Raw genomic sequence first — 18,316 nt, forward strand, 5'->3', positions numbered from 1 at the left:
AGCTTCTGCACAAGCACCATACCGTCCACCAGTGCTATCTTCCGACTTGGCTGATCAGTAGATGTGAGGTCTGTGAGTCCTGTATGCATTACATCTTGGTGAGTAGAACTTCCAACTTGAGGCAGCTGATGGTCTTCATGGGGCATGTCTTCTTTTGTCAGCTTCTCAAGTAGATGGATTAACTTGGACTTGTCATTGCATGGCAGAATTGTTCCATCAGGAGCGAACAGTGCTCTTGGTGTCAGAGTGAATTCATAGTTTCCTATGGCCTCTTTCTGGTTGATGTCTCGATTTGACCTAGCAAGTACCATCAGCCTTGCAAACAGGTCCTTGGTCTCCTGCAGATCCACAGTATTGTCTCTGAGTTTCACTGTAATCTTCTTGTTCCCAGACAGGAACATCTTGTTGTTCTCTTTCTTCACAGGGGCCCAGAGGCTGACATCTCCATTGATACGCTCTGACACATAGTCTTCATACAACTTATGGCCAGTGACATCAGCATTCAAGATCTGTTGTACATACTCATCTGGGATGTAGGCTTGCGTGATCACATTGTGCAGGTTGTCACCTTCATTGGTAAAGGGGTTTCCATGGCTGAGTATGGCTGTCTTGATCTTGTCGATTGTATCATGTGCCCTCTTGACTGCATTTGGCCCAAGCTCATTATGCTCTGTGATTCTGTCAGCTTCCATGTCAAACTGACTCTTGAACTCTTTTGACATACGAGAAAGTTCTGGTGTGACCATGAAAAATCTCTGTCTGGCATTGGCATTGTTGGAGATGCCAATGATCCCAGAGCTAATCTTCATTAGCTTGTTCAGGTGTTCGCATGCATGGTCTGCCTCAACAGACACAAAGGGAATGACACTCTTGGTGACTGATATATTGCCTGCTCAAGGTGATTGGTCCTCAAGTCATGCATGTCTGTAAAACAATGTTCTTAAGGGATGACACTTCTGATATAGCAAGTCTGAGGAAGAGCCATTGGCTCGAAAAATCACTGCAAATAAAATCTTTCAACAGGAACTTTGCTACTTTGTTTGTGGATCACACTCAGCACGCATTCTAGTAGGTTAGCAATGTACATGTCTTTGTAATGAAAAGTTATTTCATATTCCAGCTGTTCTTCAAAAAATAAAGATTTTTTATATCACTCATTAAAACATGTAATATTTATTGTGGGAATGATTACAAAGATATTGCAAGAAAACAACCACACAGGGTAATTGTTTACTTACTTATGCATCTATGGCTTAATGTGGTAACATCTTGTAGCTTTTTAACTAGCACCATTGGATTCCTTGACCCTTACAGTGTGGGTTTATCAGTAAAAATCAACATTCCAGTTTATTCAGAAGTCGAGATATTACAATTTTAAATTTTACGGCGGCCATTTTTAAACTTCAATACGACATCTGAGCAAATGCAAACATTGATTTTCTGACTCCTTATACAATAACCTTTCCAAAAATGTATAGTTTAGCAAATCCCCAAAAAATTCCCACAAAGGTTAAAATCAGAATATAACGAACCTGACTAATAGAACACTTTTCAAATTTTTTGAAAATATAAATTATATTACATTTTACATTATATTACAATTCTTTTTTGGGTAAGTTCCCTAAATGTGAGCTGCATCTGGATCAAATTTTGTGGTGATAGCATGAAGTACTCAAAAGTTAGAGCATTCTGAACAAAGGTAGCCTTTTTGTTTAGTCCTAACACATTTGGAAGGCAATAAAAAAAATGTGTTTTCTGAGTGACACAAAACTAAAGACTCATAACTCCAAAACTATAGCAAGGAGAGTAAAAAGGTAGGTATCATTTGATAGAGCACTTTTCAAATTTTTTGAAAATATAAATTACATTACATTTGGTCCTTCTACTGACGAGAAACTGCTCATAAAAGACTAAACATATATATAATTTTTATTATGATTTTGCGTATCTTTCTTATTTGACATGGAATAATTCAGGAAGGAAATAAGGTAGGAGGAAAATAAAGGAATCGTGAAGTGATTGGATAAAGGAATCAGAAGTTCCCTTTCGTAGTCACTCCGAGTTACGTCGTATGACGGAGAATGGGGGTTTCGCCAGAAAGCCTATCATCTTCGAGTATTATAAAAAGAGCCAATGGCGATGAAATGCCATGGGTCTGCGGATTTTGCATAGTGAATCTCCCTGCCCCACCGCATGGGTATATAAGGAGAGACACCGGTTAAAGCAGATCATGTTTTCGCTTCGGAGCCAAGAGCATCTCTTCACTCCACAAGCCAAGATCCTGAGTTTCAGTGACATCATCTTCTCTTCGAGACGAGCGAGCTCTCCGGTGTTGGTGTAACGGCGGTACCCAGCGAGTTCACATTGCCTGCGATCTGAGCAGTGGTCTGCCGGTCTGTGTGTTTCTCCCTGGTCGCCTCAGCATCGCAGAGTTTTTCCTCTCTAAAAGAGCTGCACGTGGCACGTCTTTTTAAAGATGTCTCGCCCGTGTTCTTCTGGGTGCGGTCGATATCTGTCCTCTTTTGATGGGCACAATCGCTGCTTTGCGTGTCTGGGCTTAGAGTACGCTAAAGCAGCGCTTGTGGATGACTCATGTTCCTTCTGTGGGAACATGACCATCGCAACACTCAGGTCGAGACTCAATGATCTCACTCGAGAGAGAGTCCCCTCATCCACACCCCGATCTACACCCTCCACGAGAGGTGGTACTTTGGCTGGTGGACAGGGTGACTTGAGGGTGACGGTGTGGAACAATCCGACGATGCGTCCTCGGACCACGCCCCCCCTCTACAGTATTGCAACCCGAGAGTGCCGCGGTGATTCAGGCGGGTCCATCTTCGGATGCCCCACGTGTTTCATTCGGCGCTCCAGAGGAGGATTCGATGTCGATCGCGGCATCACAAGGCGGGCAAGAATCGCCGGGAAGTGACGATGCGGCTGCGTTGCCTCCTTCGGGAGTGCCAGCGTTGCCCGTATCAGATCCCGAGATGACGGCCATGCTCTCCCGGGCCGCCGCGAGCATCGGGCTAGAGCGGAACCCTCCGCCCTGTCCCGAGCACTCGCGGCTGGATGATTGTTTTTTGGGGGCGGCGGCTGGTTCACGCCCGAAGCCGACCCCGATGCCATTCTTCCCAGAGGTGCATGAGGAGCTGTCGAAGTCCTGGAAGGCCCCGTTGACTTCCCGTGACCGTTCGACAGCTTTCTCCGCCTTTCCTCCCCTCGATGGGGCTGCCGCCCATGGGTACACTGGGGTTCCTCCGGTTGAACGTTCTGTTGCGATGCAACTGTGTCCTCAAAGCGCTTCTTCTCGGGGCAATCCTAAGCACCCGTCCAAGGCCTGTAGATTTTCGTCTACTCTGGTGGCGAAGTCTCACAGAGTTGCAGGAGTCGTCTGCTCGACGCCCTAATATCCCAGGCCGGCCTCTTCGGCGGAGCAGTTGAGGACTTCGCCCAGCAGTTCTCGACCGCACAGAAGCAGTCTGAGGCGATCAAACATATTCTGCCCAGACGGCCCGCTGCTGTCTCCACCCTGCCGTCGGTTCAGACGCCTCAGCCTGCTCGCCGCCGAGGGCGCCCTCCTGCGGCTCCCGCCCCTCCCGCACGGCCCCAGCAGCAGAATTCACATGGGCCGCGTCATAGAGGAAGCCGCAGGAAGGCGCCACAGCCCTCTCCAGCCCCGCTAAACGCCAGGCTAAGCGGCGCTCCTGAGACGGGCTGCTCAGTGATGGATTCGTTTTTTTCTCAGGAGGTGGCTACAGGCCCTCCACCGGGGGAGAATCTTTTGTTCCACTGCTCACCCACAGGTGGGCAGCACCCTATTCTGGTTAAAGAAAGAACTGACATATCCATCACTGAGCACACAGAGCCGGGTGACAGTGTGCGACGCCCCCCGGGCCTCGCAGCTCTCGCCCCCCTCTGTCACAGAGTTCTCGGACCGCAGTGCGCGCCGCCTCCGGGCTTCGCCACTCCCGTCCCCCTCTGTCCCAGAGGGCGCGGATGACAGTGTGTGCCGTCTCCGGACCTCACCACTCTCGTCCCCCTCTGTCGCCAGACCCCTGGCAGAGCAGACCCCCATGGAACGCTGGTCCTTCCCTGGTCTCCTCTGTCAGGACGCGGAGCATGACCGCGCCCCCGCACCCACGCCGGGGCCGGTCACTCCGCTTCGCTGCCCCTCCCCGGGGACGTCTGTGGTTCGGATGATTCCGCTGGTTCAGTTCTTGGGAGCTTGGTTAGAGCTTCCCAACCTGTCCCGCTGGGTCGCCCGAACTATCAGGCTCGGCTATGCGATTCAGTTCGCACGGTCTCCTCCACGCTTCAGGGGAGTCCGCTTTACTACGGTCGGTGGCAATGCCCCTATCATGAGAGCGGAGGTTGCCATCCTGTTGGCGAAGGGTGCAATCGAGACTGTCCCTCCAGCCGAGATGGAGTCAGGGTTTTACAGCCCGTACTTCATTGTCCCCAAGAAGACCGGTGGGTTACGGCCAATCCTGGACCTGCGCGTCTTGAACCGCTCCCTTCACAGGCTGTCGTTCAGGATGCTCACGGCCAAACGCATTTTCGAATGCGTGAGGGCACAGGATTGGTTTGCAGCGATAGACCTGAAGGACGCCTACTTTCATGTCTCCATTTTACCTCGACACAGACCGTTTCTTCGGTTTGCTTTCGAGGGGCAGGCATACCAGCACGCGGTTCTCCCATTCGGGTTGGCTCTGTCTCCTCGCGTCTTCACGAAGGTCGTCGAGGCAGCCCTTGTTCCCCTACGCGAACACGGGGTTCGCATCCTGAATTATCTCGACGACTGGCTATATATTAGCTCACTCTCGGGATCAGGTTTGCGAACACAGAGACCTAGTGCTTCGGCACCTAGCCCGTCTGGGCCTTTGGGTCAACTGGGAGAAGAGCAAACTTTGCCCCGTGCAGAGGATCTCTTTTCTCGTTATGGAGATCGACTCTGTCGCCATGTCCGCGCAGCTTACGAGCGAGCGCGCACACTCACTGCTGACTTGTCTTCGATAGTTTGAGGGCAAGAGTGCGGTCCCACTGAAATGATTTCAGAGGCTCCTGGGGCATATGGCATCTGCAGCCGCGGCAACGCCGCTCGGATTGCTTCATATGAGACCGCTTCAGCTGTGGCTTCGCGATCGAGTACCGAGGTGGGCATGGCATCATGGCACGCTCCGAGTCCCAGTGACTCCGACCTGCCGTCAGACCTTCACCACGTTGCGGAACCTCAGTTTCTACGGGCCGGAGTTCCCCTAGAACGAGTTTCCAGGCATGTTGTTGTCTCCACAGATGCCTCTGCCACGGGCTGGGGCGTCATGTGCAATGGACATGCTGCTGCGGGCTCCTGGACAGGACCCCAGCGCCTTCTGCATGTCAATTGCCTCGAGTTGCTGGCAGTACGCCTTGCCCTGCACCGTTTCCACACGTTGCTCAAGGGTCAACACGTACTAGTCCGTTCAGACAATACCGCGACAGTAGCGTACATCAACCGTCAAGGTGGTCTACGCTCCCGCCGTATGTCGCAACTCGCACGCCACCTCCTCTTATGGAGTCAGAAGCACCTGAGGTCCTTTCGTGCTATTTACATTCCGGGAGATCGGAACTTTGCAGCCGACCAGCTGTCACGGTTTTAGCCCATCTCCGGCGAATGGCGACTCCATCCCCAGTCGGTCCAGCTGATTTGGGACCAGTTCGGGGATGCACAGGTAGACCTGTTTGCCTCCCACGACTCATCCCACTGCGCCCTGTATTACTCCCTGTCCGAGGGCACGCTCGGCACGGATGCACTGGCGCACAGCTGGCCGCGGGGCCTCAGCTTATATGCGTTTCCCCCAGTGAGCCTTCTTGCACGGACCCTGTGCAAGATCAAGGAGGACGAGGAGCAGGTCATTCTGGTTGCGCTGTACTGGCCCACCCGGAACTGGTTCTCCGAACTGATACTCCTCGCGACAGCACCTCCTTGGCCAATTCCTCTGAGAAAGGACCTCCTTTCTCAGGGACGGGGCACCCTATGGCACCCTCGTCCCGATCTTTGGAACCTCCACCTGTGGCTCCTGGACGGGACGAGGCAGGTTTGAGTACCCTGCCACCAGCGGTGGCGGCTACCATCACTTCCGCTAGAGCATCGTCCACGAGACATGCCTATGCGTTGAAGTGGAACCTCTTCGTCAACTGGTGCTCTTCTCACCGAGAAGACCCCAGGAGATGCCCGATCAGTGTCGTGCTTTCCTTCCTGCAAGATGGGTTGGAGCGAAGGCTGTCTCCCTCCACCCTGAAGGTGTATGTGGCTGCCATCGCCGCATATCACGAAGCAGTTGACGGTAAGTCTCTTGGAAAGCACGACCTGATCATCAGGTTCCTGAGAGGAGCAAGGAGACTGAATCCTCCTCGCCCTCCTCTCGTTCCCTCTTGGGACCTCTCAGTGGTCTTAAATGCCCTGCAGAGGGCTCCCTTTGAGCCTCTGCAATCAGTTGAGCTTAAATATCTGTCTCTTAAGACGGCGCTCCTGGTTGCACTGGCCTCTATCAAGAGGGTAGGGGACCTGCACGCATTCTCCGTTGACGAAGCGTGTTTGGAATTCGGGGCGGCCTACTCTCATGTGATCCTGAGACCCCGGCCTGGATATGTGCCCAAGGTTCCTACCACTCCCTTCCGGGACCAGGTGGTGAACCTGCAAGCGCTGCCCCTGGAGGAGGCAGACCCAGCCTTGGCACTGCTCTGTCCAGTACGCGCACTCCGTGCTTACGTAGACAAAACGCAGTGTTTCAGGACCTCAGACCAGCTCTTTGTCTGTTATGGTGGGAGACTGAAGGGAAAGGCTCTCTCAAAGCAGAGGTTGTCTCACTGGATAGTGGACGCCATTGCTTTGGCTTACCAGCAGCAAGGTCGACCGTGCCCCCTTGCTGTGACAGCGCACTCCACCCGGAGTGTGGCTTCCTCTTGGGCTCTAGCGCATGGCGCCTCGCTGGCAGACATCTGCAGAGCTGCAGGCTGGGCGACACCCAACACATTCGCCAGATTCTATAATCTCCGAGTGGAGATTGTGTCCTCTCGTGTACTCGCTTCAACCAGCTAGTACTGGACCCACTCAGGTCTCTTCGCTTGCTCGCCATTCCACTCCACGGACTGGATACGTGCGATATTTCCTCAGGTGAGCCTTCCTCTCTGAAGCCCTGAGTTCCTCCAGCACTGTTGACGCTGACGCCAGTGTCTATTGCCTGTGCGTCGGCTAGGTGCCTCCGTGTGCATGGTTCCTTCTCTGAGTAACCCCCACATGTGTATTTCCACTGTAAGCCTCTTTTTGAGCATGTGTCTTTCCCTCGCCAGGCTACCTTGCCACTCCTGGAGTTGAAAGTTGCCACCCCACGGGCTGGTCACTCCAGTGTTCCTCCATATGAAGCCCCCCTCGGACCATATGTGTATTCTTTATCCTCCCTACGGGTAGGCGTACTGCGGCATATTTCCCCTGAGATATGCTTCCCAGTGTACCTTGGTATTCCTGTGTTAAGTAGGACTCCTTCGTCCGTGCCATTCACGACAGGGGGATCAGACTTTCGCAGGGCACTGGAAGACAGCTGTGAAGGTGGTGTGATTACACGGGGACCCCCATTCTCCGTCATCCGACGTAACTCGGAGTGACTACGAAAGGGAACGTCTCGGTTACGTATGTAACCCTCGTTCCCTGAGTAGGGAACGGAGACGTTACGTCTCCTTGCCACTTCCGCTGTACCGCTGGGTAGACGCCTGAGTTCAGTCTCGGCTCATCAGCGAAGACATGATCTGCTTTTGCCGGTGTCTCTCCTTATATACCCACGCGGTGGGGCGGAGATTCGCTATGCAAAATCCGCAGACCCATGGCATTTCATCGCCATTGGCTCGTTTTATAATACTTGAAGATGATAGGCTTTCTGGCGAAACCCCCATTCTCCGTCATCCGACGTAACGTCTCCGTTCCCTACTCAGGGAACGAGGGTTACATACGTAATCGAGACGTTACAGCATTTGGAACCAAGATAGCCTTATTGTTCAAGTCTTGACGCCCCCTAATGGGCATTTTTTAAATTGTTCCTCCATGGAGAATATCTTGTCATAAACGCAATAGATTATGTTCATTTTGGGCTCATTTTAATTGTAATAATATGCTGTAAAAAATGATGTGCCATTTTCAACGATCTGTGAATGTTTCATGAGCTGTATGTTTTTGACACATTGCAGTACAGAGTACAAAAAAGTATTTATAGATTATGAAAAAAAGAAATTCTATTTATCTGCAAATAACTCAGCAATATTTAGTTTTAGTTTAGTTTTTCAAATTGGCTACATTCACTGCAAAGGTCAGACTCTAAGCTTTCAAATGACACCTATTTTGTGTTAAGAACAATTCAAACTTCAAAAAAGTTCCTCAAAAAATGCCAATGCTAATAGGTGAAGAGAAAGTGGGATTGTGATGCTCAGAAATGCCTTCTAATTCTAAGATAAACATGTTGCATGTAGACCCTACACTATGTATTTAAATGTTTTTTGTGCAGATATGATGTACACTAAGTGGCATGTGTAGGTTGATTCAATACTGAAGGGTCTTAATCATTCTTATATGCGCATTCCTTATGTTAATCATAAAAGCAGGTCATGGACACGCTCGATCAAAACAAAACAAAAGCTGCTGCAGATTTATTTGTGGTTTTCTATGGAACAGGAAATAAATATCTTCATCTATCAGTTGAAAATTAGCCAAGGCTACACATTCAGTAAAAACTACAGACTGAGGCAGTCTATTCCCAGATATGAAACATGCATGCACAATCCCACTCTGCGATTCCTTCATAGTCTCTGACAAGAGAAATAAATGAAGCAAGACATCCCCATGATATAACGCAATCAAACCCCATCTCTGAGCTCTCCAAGCTAGACAGGTGAAGCATGAGTGCTTATACATTGTTTAGATTGAGCTAAATGCCATGAAAATCACATACTGTACCATGAAACACCATTCTAGCTTTCAGTTGAGGTAAAGGGACTACAGTTATTGTGAGAAGGGTTACATTTTTTTTTTAATTTACTTACTGTGGTTGAGTGCAGTCTTGTAAGTTACACATTCTGCGAATAGGTTTGGGTTTCTTGTTGAGGTCACAGTAGCCTCTGTGCACCATTTTGTTGTCACCTTTTTTACGACACCCATATTTGGTGTATTGGAATCCTGAAGAATGAATAAAATGAAAGAACGAAAAGAAGCATGACGTGTAATGAAGTGAACCAGTCTTCAATAACTTTTGAAAAATCTGGCCTGGCAGAACAAAATCTAATCAAATCAAATCAAAAACAAATTATTAATAGTATTTTTAATGAATTATATATATATTCATAGGTTATGTCAAAATTATGATGTTGTATGACACAGTCGATTATTGGATACAGTCGAAAAGGTCAAGACTTCTGATGTGGGACAGGCCAAACATTTTAAGGGTGATCTCATATATCAGACATTTGATGTGATTAAAACTAGCTACTTTTTTAATTATTAGGTTAATTTTATGTTTGATAATAGTTTATCATATATATTATAGTCCAATGTTGCTGACAACAAAACAACCATAGGATTTGTGTCTCTAGTGCTTACCAAAAAATAAATAAATAATCAAAAATCAAAAAAGAAACAAAAAATAAAGTGCATATTACCAAATGTGAAAATGGCTGTCGAAAGAGGCAGAGTATAGCACCAGAAAATATATTTGAGTAACCTACATAAACTGAAAGATCATACTAATGGAACGTTACCTCCAGCACAAGGTCTTGAACATTGGGACCAGCTTTTAAGCGCCCATTCATATGTGTCCTCCTGAATGACATTATTGTTGTTAAGGGGCACAGAATCTTCATGGATGATGTATTTGTACATCAGTGTGGACCTCGTCTCATTGTCTTTAGGTATAATCTAATGGAGATGGAAAAACAATAGGATAAAAGTTTCAGAAATAGCAAAGTGATATTTACAAGCATTTGATTATGTACGCAGGGATAAGCATGTGTTCATGCATATGTAAGAGTATGCAGATTAATGTGTTGGCCTCTGTGTGCACTCGAGGATCTGTTTAATTACATTTGAAAACTAAACGAGCATGACCATCCTAACTCAACACGCTTGGGGAGTCGTTTCAAGGACGACTCATTTTGCATTCGTTTTCTGTTGTAACAGCAATTTCATGCATACTTCAGAAATTCATATTCTAATAGTGATTATTTTCTTAATATGCCTGCAACCTGATTTAAAAATCAGTGTTTTTTCAGAGATTAGCATTCAGCATGTGCAATTTTATTCAAAGTAATTTTTGCATTTTGTGATGGTGAGAAAAAGGTGGTGAACTCATTAAAATGATATCCCTTCCTGCATTCATTTTGCCTAAATTTGATGTAGTAGTAACTAAGAATAGGTTGTGATTGAAGACAAGAGTGTATTTTAATTAAACAGTTTATTTTGTATTGAATAAATTCCAATTTGTCATTGCAAATTGGAATACTAACTGTAAATTGAAACAGCATTCATATGAATCATGCACTGATCAGAAACAAGTCTAGTCTTTGTGTGTAAATGTCACTATGTCATTACTAAAATGCATTATTCTGGCCTGTTTAAATCCCCAGACAATGTCCAAACGGAGAACATTCTGTTTGTTCATTTCTGTGCACGCAAGACTAAAAACACATCTAAAATTCTATATGCAACTTCTAAATTGGCTGATGTTCATGAATTCATCTTGCAGAAAACAGTGAATACAGGTGTAAATGGAAGGATATCAAAGAAAGGAATCACAGTATTTAAATAATTTGTAGAAGAACCACATACTTCATTTGGACAATGACATTTGTTGGTAGAAATATCAGTTGTTGTTGTTGTTGTGTTGCAACCTGAGCACCCAGATGACTTATGGTCATTAAATATCTGATGTGGACTTTAGTATCCATGAGCTTGTGCTTTACAGAAAGTCATGCCACACAAAAAGATATCCTATTCAAGTGGCATTTTAAAGCTGAAGTAGAAGAACTGTTGTGCTTTGACAAGTCAAAGCCTTCAACTTAATCTATCTGAAGTGTTGTGGCATGAGTTAATGTGAGACTGCTAAATTATAAGTTTGGCTATACATCATCTTACCATCCAAATATTAGTGGCCCCTTTTTAAATCTTCAAAATGTCCAAGTTATGCTCTTAGCATCCATCACATTCAGAACAGTGAATTAAGACATCTACAAAAGATGCCATGATTAAGTTTGATTTATCATGATTAAGAAAACTATTTTTTTCTGAATACTCCTCATGGCAAAGAAAACATTTAATGATTTTTTTTTTTAAGTATTTAGTAACTCAATAGTTTCTCCTAGATATAATTACAACTGAATGGAGAGCTTATGCATAAATCATCTGACCTATACTATTCACATCATTCTTGGTACTTTATTGCTCCAATTCTTGTATGATATCAATTGTCTATTATTTTTACTCATTTTGTCGATTGATTTTTGCCCTTTAGAGTTTATATTTATTATTTATTGTTTATTTATTTATTTACTTGGTTTAATGAACAGACTCGTGCTCTTAGACAGGAGTGTAGAAAAGCAGAAAGGAGATGGCAAAAGGATAGGTTACACATTTCCTTACAAATTTTAAGGAACAGTTTGACTATATATAAAAATACTGTAAAAAATTATAGAGCAATTTATTTTTCCAATATGATCGCTAATAACCGCCCACGTGAACTATTTGCATGATTAATAGACATCTTTGCCCCAGTATGAAATCTAACATGATTTATTTGTGAAGTTTTTTATTGCGGAAGTTATTGGGATTAGAGCTAGTTTTTCTACTTTGGCTTGAACCCAGGTTTAATAGATGTAACCGGATTGTGTTTTAGTCAGTTTGAACCTGTGTCACTCTCTGATATCAAGGACATTATTCTTCACTTAAAGTGATCATCTTGCCCCAGCGATGCCGTTCCGTTGTGCATTTTTAAGGATGGTGTGGACATTGTTAGCCCAAGCATTTTATCCATTGTTAATTGTAGCCTCCAGAAAGGGGTTGTGCCAGTATGTTTTAAGCAAGCTATCGTTGAACATATTTAGAAAAAAAACAAAACAATCTGGATCCATATGATTTAAAAAATTATCCAGCAATATCTAAATTACCCAGCCTAGCCAAGATATTAGAAAAAGTTGTATTTGGACAACTATCTACTTTTTTAACCAAAAGTAATATCTTGGATAAATTCTAATCTGGCTTCAGGTGTGGGCATAGTACAGAGTCAGCACTTTTAAGGGTTGTAAATGACCTCTTGCTGTTTGGCGAAGCTGGTAATCATGGAGCTTTAATTCTTTTAGATCTATCTGCAGCTTTTGATACCATTGATCATTCCATCCTTCTGAACCGCCTAACTCAGTTTGTTGAAATTCAGGGAACATTTTTTTTTTTTATGTTTTGCCTCTTACTTGGAGCAAAGATCTTTTACAGTTAAGCTTGGGAATTATTTTTCCTCTCCAACATCTATTGACTGTGGGGTCCCTCAAGGATCCATTTTGGGTCCAGTCTTGTTTTCACTGTACATGCTCCCCTTGGGAAAGATTTAAAAAAAATATGGTATCCTTTACCATCTATATGCAGATGACACTCAAATTTATTTACCTTTGAAGCCAAATAGTGATGACTCAGGGGCAACACTTCTTAAATGTCTGGAGGAAGTAAAAACGTGGATGGTCGATAATCTTGTCCAATTAAATGAACATAAAACAGAAATTATCATCTTTGGCCGTACAATTTGTAATAAGACTGTAAATGATAACTTAGCACTTTGGGGCAGCTACCTACAGGGTCAAGTAAAAAACTTAGGAGTCATTTTTTATTCCTCGCTAAAGTTTGATAAACAGATAAAAACGTCTCGGTTACGGATGTAACCCTCGTTCCCTGAGTAGGGAACGGAGACGTTACGTCGGATGACGGAGAATGGGGGTTTCGCCAGAAAGCCTATCATCTTCGAGTATTAAAAAACGAGCCTATGGCAATGAAATGCCATGGGTCTGCGGAATTTGCATAATGTATCTCCGCCCCACCGCGTGGGTATTTAAGGAGAGACACCTGCAACAGCAGATCATGTCTTCGCTGAGGAGCCGAGACTGAACTCAGGCGTCTACCCAGCGGTACAGCGGAAGTGGCAGGGAGACGTAACGTCTCCGTTCCCTACTCAGGGAACGAGGGTTACATCCGTAACCGAGACGTTCCCTTTCGTAGTCACTCCGAGTTACGTCGGATGACGGAGAATGGGGGTCCCCGTGTAATCACACCACCTTCACAGCTGTCTTCCAGTGCCCTGCGAAGTCTGACCTCCCTGTCGTGATATAGGCACGGACGAAGGAGTCCTACTTAACACAGAAATACCAAGGTACACTGGGAAGCATATCTCAGGGGAGATATGCCGCAGCATGCCTACCCATAGGGAGGACTTAAGAATACACATGTGGCCGAGGGGGCTTCATATGGAGGAACACTGGAGTAACCAGCCCGTGGGGTGGCAACTTTCAACTCCAGGAGTGGCAAGGTGGCTTGCCGAGGGAAAGACACATGCTCAAAGAGGCTTACAGTGGAAATACACATGTGGGGGTTACTCAGAGGAGGAACCATGCACACGGAGGCACCTAGCCGACGCACAGGCAATAGACACTGGCGCCAGCGTCAACAGTGCTGGAGGAACTCAGGGCTTCAGAGAGGAAGGCTACCTGAGGAAATATCGCACGTATCCAGTCCGTGGATTGGAATGGCGAGCAAGCGAGACACCTAACGGCTCCCATGTTACCTTGAAAAAGACAGTACATGGGCGGAGACTGGCTCCACTCGGGGATTGTAAAGTCTGGCGAATGTGTTGGGTGTCGCCCAGCCTGCAGCTCTGCAGATGTCTGTTAGCGAGGCGCCACGCGCTAAAGCCCAAGAGGACGCCACACTCCGGGTGGAGTGGGCGGTCACACCAAGGGGGCACGGTCGACCTTGCTGCTGGTATGCCAAAGCAATGGCGTCCACTATCCAGTGGGATAACCTTTGCTTGGAGAGAGCCTTTCCCTTCAGCTTCCCACCATAACAGACAAAGAGCTGGTCTGAGGTCCTGAAACACTGCGTCCTGTCTACGTAAGCACGGAGGGCGCGTACTGGACAGAGCAGTGCCAAGGCTGGGTCTGCCTCCTCCAGGGGCAGCGCTTGCAGGTTCACCACCTGGTCCTGGAAGGGAGTGGTGGGAACCTTGGGGACATATCCAGGCCGGGGTCTCAGGATCACGTGAGAGCAGGCCGGCCCGAATTCCAGGCACGCTTCGTCAACGGAGAGTGCGTGTAGATCCCCCACCCTCTTGATGGAGGCCAGTGCAACCAGGAGCGCTGTCTTCATTGACAGGAACCTAATCTCCACTGATTGCAGAGGCTCAAAGGGAGCCCTCTGCAGGGCATTTAACACCACTGAGAGGTCCCAAGAGGGTACGAGAGGAGGGCGAGGAGGATTCAGTCTCCTCGCTCCTCTCAGGAACCTGATGATCAGGTCGTGCTTGCCCAGAGACTTACCTTCAACTGCATCGTGATAAGCGGCGATAGCGGCCACATACACCTTCAGGGTGGAGGGAGACAGCCTTCGCTCCAGCCCGTCTTGCAGAAAGGAAAGCACGACACCAATCGAGCATCTCCTGGGGTCTTCTCGCCGAGAAGAGCACCAGTTGACGAAGAGGTTCCACTTCAACGCGTAGACGTGTCTCGTGGACAACGCTCTAGCGGAAGTGATGGTAGCCGCCACCGCAGGTGGCAGGGTACTCAAACCTGCCTCGTCCCGTCCAGGAGCCACACGTGGAGTCTCCAAAGATCGGGACGAGGGTGCCATAGGGTGCCCCGTCTCTGAGAAAGGAGGTCCTTCCTCAGAGGAATTGGCCAAGGAGGTGCTGTCACGAGGAGTATCAGTTCAGAGAACCAGGTCTTGGTGGGCCAGTATGGGGCGACCAATATGACCTGCTCCTCGTCCTCCTTGATCTTGCACAGAGTCCGTGCGAGAAGGCTCACTGGGGGAAACGCATATTTGCGTAGGCCCTGCGGCCAGCTGTGCGCCAGTGCATCTGTGCCGAGCGTGCCCTCGGACAGGGAGTAATACAGGGCGGAATGGGATGAGTCGTGGGAGGCAAACAGAGATATCTGTGCGTCCCCGAACTGGTCCCATATCAGCTGGACCGACTGGGGATGGAGTCGCCATTCGCCAGAGGTTGGCCGGAGCCGTGACAGCTCGTCGGCTGCAAGGTTCCGCTCTCCTGGAATGTAAATAGCACGAAGGGACCTCAGGTGCTTCTGACTCCATAAGAGGAGGTGGCGTGCGAGTTGCGACATACGGCGAGAGCGTAGACCACCCTGATGGTTGATGTACGCTACTGTCGCGGTATTGTCCGAACGGACAAGTACGTGTTGACCCTGGAGCAGCGCGTGGAAGCGGTGCAGGGCAAGGCGTACTGCCAGCAACTCGAGGCAATTGACATGCATGAGGCGCTGGGGTCCTGTCCAGGAGCCCGCGGCTGCATGTCCATTGCACATGGCGCCCCAGCCCGTGGCAGAGGCATCTGTGGAGACAACAACATGCCTGGAAACTCGTTCTAGGGGAACTCCGGCCCGTAGAAAGCTGAGGTTCCGCCACGGGGTGAAGGACTGACGGCAGGTCGGAGTTATTGGAACTCTGAGCGTACCGCGATGCCATGCCCACCTCGGGACCCGATCGCGAAGCCACAGCTGAAGCGGTCTCATATGAAGCAATCCGAGTGGCGTTGCCGCGGCTGCGGATGCCATATGCCCCAGGAGCCTCTAAAAAAGTTTCAGTGGGACCGCACTCTTGCCCTCGAACTGTCGAAGACAAGTCAGCAGTGAGTGTGCGCGCTCGCTCGTAAGCTGCGCGGACATGGCGACCGAGTCTATCTCCATACCGAGAAAAGAGATCCTCTGCACGGGGCAAAGTTTGCTCTTCTCCCAGTCGACCCGAAGGCCCAGACGGGCTAGGTGCCGGAGCACTAGGTCTCTGTGTTCGCAAACCTGGACTCGAGAGTAAGCTAATATTAGCCAGTCGTCGAGGTAATTCAGGATGTACCTTCGTAAAGACGCGAGGAGACAGAACCAACCCGAATGGGAGAACTGCGTACTGGTATGCCTGCCCCTCGAAAGCAAACCGAAGAAACGGTCTGTGTCGAGGTAAAATGGAGACATGAAAGTAGGCGTCCTTCAGGTCTATCGCTGCAAACCAATCCTGTGGCCGCACGGATTCGAAAATGCGTTTGGTCGTGAGCATCCTGAACGGCAGCCTGTGAAGGGAGCGGCTCAAGACGCGCAGAACCAGGATTGGCAGTAACCCACCGGTCTTCTTGGGGACAATGAAGTACGGGCTGTAAAACCCTGACCTCATTTCGGCTGGAGGGACAGTCTCGATTGCACCCTTCGCCAGCAGGGTGGCAACCTCCGCTCTCATGATCGGGGCATTGCCACCGACCAAAGTAAACGGACTCCCCTAAAGCGGGGAGGAGACCGTGCGAATTGGATCTTATAGCCGAGCCTGATAGTTCGGGCGACCCAGCGGGACAGGTAGGGAAGCTCTAACCAAGCTCCCAAGAACTGAACCAGCGGAAACATCCGAACGACAGACGTCCCCCCGGAGGGGCAGCGAAGCGGAGTGACCGGCCCAGGCGCGGGTGGCATAGCGGCCCGGTGCGGGGGCACGGTCATGCTCCGCGTCCTGACAGAGGAGACCAGGGAAGGACCAGCGTTCCACGGGGGTCTGCTCTGCCAGGGGTCTGGCGACAGAGGGGGACGAGAGTGGTGTGGTCCGGAGACGGCACACACTGTCATCCGCGCCCTCAGAGACAGAGGGGGACGAGAGCGGCAAGGCCCGGGAGCGTCGCGCACTGTCGTCCGGCCCTCTGAGGGCTCAGAGATGGGATGCAGCTCTTTGGTTTAAAAAAGATTCTCCCCCAGCCCTCCACCGGGAGAAGGAGTGGCCCTGCAACCACTCCCTGAAGAACTGCAACCCACATCTGAGCTGCCCGTAACAGGAGCGCCACAAGCCTGGCCTTGGCGGGGCTGCGGGACCGGTACGGGCAGGGGCGCCTTCCTGCGACCACCTCCATGGCGCGGCGCGGTGCTGCTGGGGGCCGGGCGGGAGGGGGCGGAAGTCGCAGGAGGGCGCATTCAAAATCAAAATAGCCACAAAATCGGGGTCAGACAAAATAGCCACAGTCCACTTCTGGGCGGCCGAGAACTGTTGGGCAGAGTCCTCGACCGCGCCGCCGAAGAGGCCAGCCTGGGATATGGGGGAGTTGAGGAAACGAAATCACTCAGCCTCGCGCACATCAACCAGGTTAGCCAGAGGTGTCTGACCACCTATGTGGACATCACCTGACTCAGGGAGCGTGCGGTCACCTACGTCGCTCGGAGAGCAAGGTCGGTGACGGCAGGCAGCTCAAGGATGAGCCCTGAATCAGCCCTACCCTCGTGCATGTCATTGAACACCCAGGAGGATGGCAATAACACGCAGTGAGGTGGCAGCCTGCCCCGCAGCTCTATAGGTCCCCGCCACCGGAGTAGACAAGAACCTACAGGCATTGGAGGGGTGCTTAAGAGTCGCCACGCCAGGTGGAGGCGCTGTGGGGACACATAAGTGTTGCCACAGAACACTCCACAGGGGGAACCCCAGTGCACCCTAGGCCGCGGCCTCTACAAGGGCAGAGAAGGCGGAAGAGGCCACTGAGCAGTCGCGAAAAGTCAAGGAGACTTCCACGATCTCATGATCTCTTCATGCACGTCCGGGTAGAAAGGATTTGGGTTCGCCACCCCCAAAAACCAATCAACAGCCTTAAGTGCTCGGGACATGGCAGAAGGTTCCACACAAGCCCGATACTCGCGGCAGCCCGGGAAGCATAGCTGTGCACTCTGGATCAAACTCGTTATGCTAGCACATCCGAGGACGGCAGCACAGACGAGCCATCATCTCTAGAGGACTCCAGCTCACCTTGTGATGCGGTGATACATGATTTCATCAGCCGGGGGACCGAATGAGAACTCACCTGGGACCACGCAGGTTGCAATGTGAAAGACGGGGTGAGGACCGAGGAATTTTTCGTCGGTTTAGTTCCAAACCTGCCGTCTTAGGTCACCCTGGCCACCAGCCGAAGTATTATCTCACGTGGAGAAAAATAGATCGGGGTGTGGATGAGGGGACTCTCACTCATTGAGCTCATCGAGTCTCGACCGTTACATTGCGATGGTCACGTTCCCAGTG

At 49.3% G+C, this 18,316-nt stretch overlaps 1 protein-coding gene across 4 annotated transcripts in view; it reads right to left on the minus strand.

Annotated features, from left to right (window-relative positions):
* Window positions 1-18,316, minus strand: part of adamts3 (ADAM metallopeptidase with thrombospondin type 1 motif, 3) — a 196,752-nt gene that overhangs the window by 36,315 nt on the left and 142,121 nt on the right. For all 4 annotated transcript variants that reach the window (XM_056233352.1, XM_056233351.1, XM_056233349.1 and 1 more), the window contains 2 exons: window positions 9,778-9,934; window positions 9,067-9,199 (listed from right to left, as the gene is read on the minus strand). In XM_056233352.1, coding sequence (XP_056089327.1) covers window positions 9,067-9,199; window positions 9,778-9,934 — 290 coding nt within the window. The remainder of the gene's footprint in view (window positions 1-9,066; window positions 9,200-9,777; window positions 9,935-18,316) is intronic.

This window comes from Rhinichthys klamathensis, unplaced genomic scaffold, assembly GCF_029890125.1.
Source record: "Rhinichthys klamathensis goyatoka isolate OS25496 unplaced genomic scaffold, OSU_Roscu_1.1 h1tg000369l_1, whole genome shotgun sequence".
Lineage (NCBI taxonomy): Eukaryota > Metazoa > Chordata > Actinopteri > Cypriniformes > Leuciscidae > Rhinichthys > Rhinichthys klamathensis.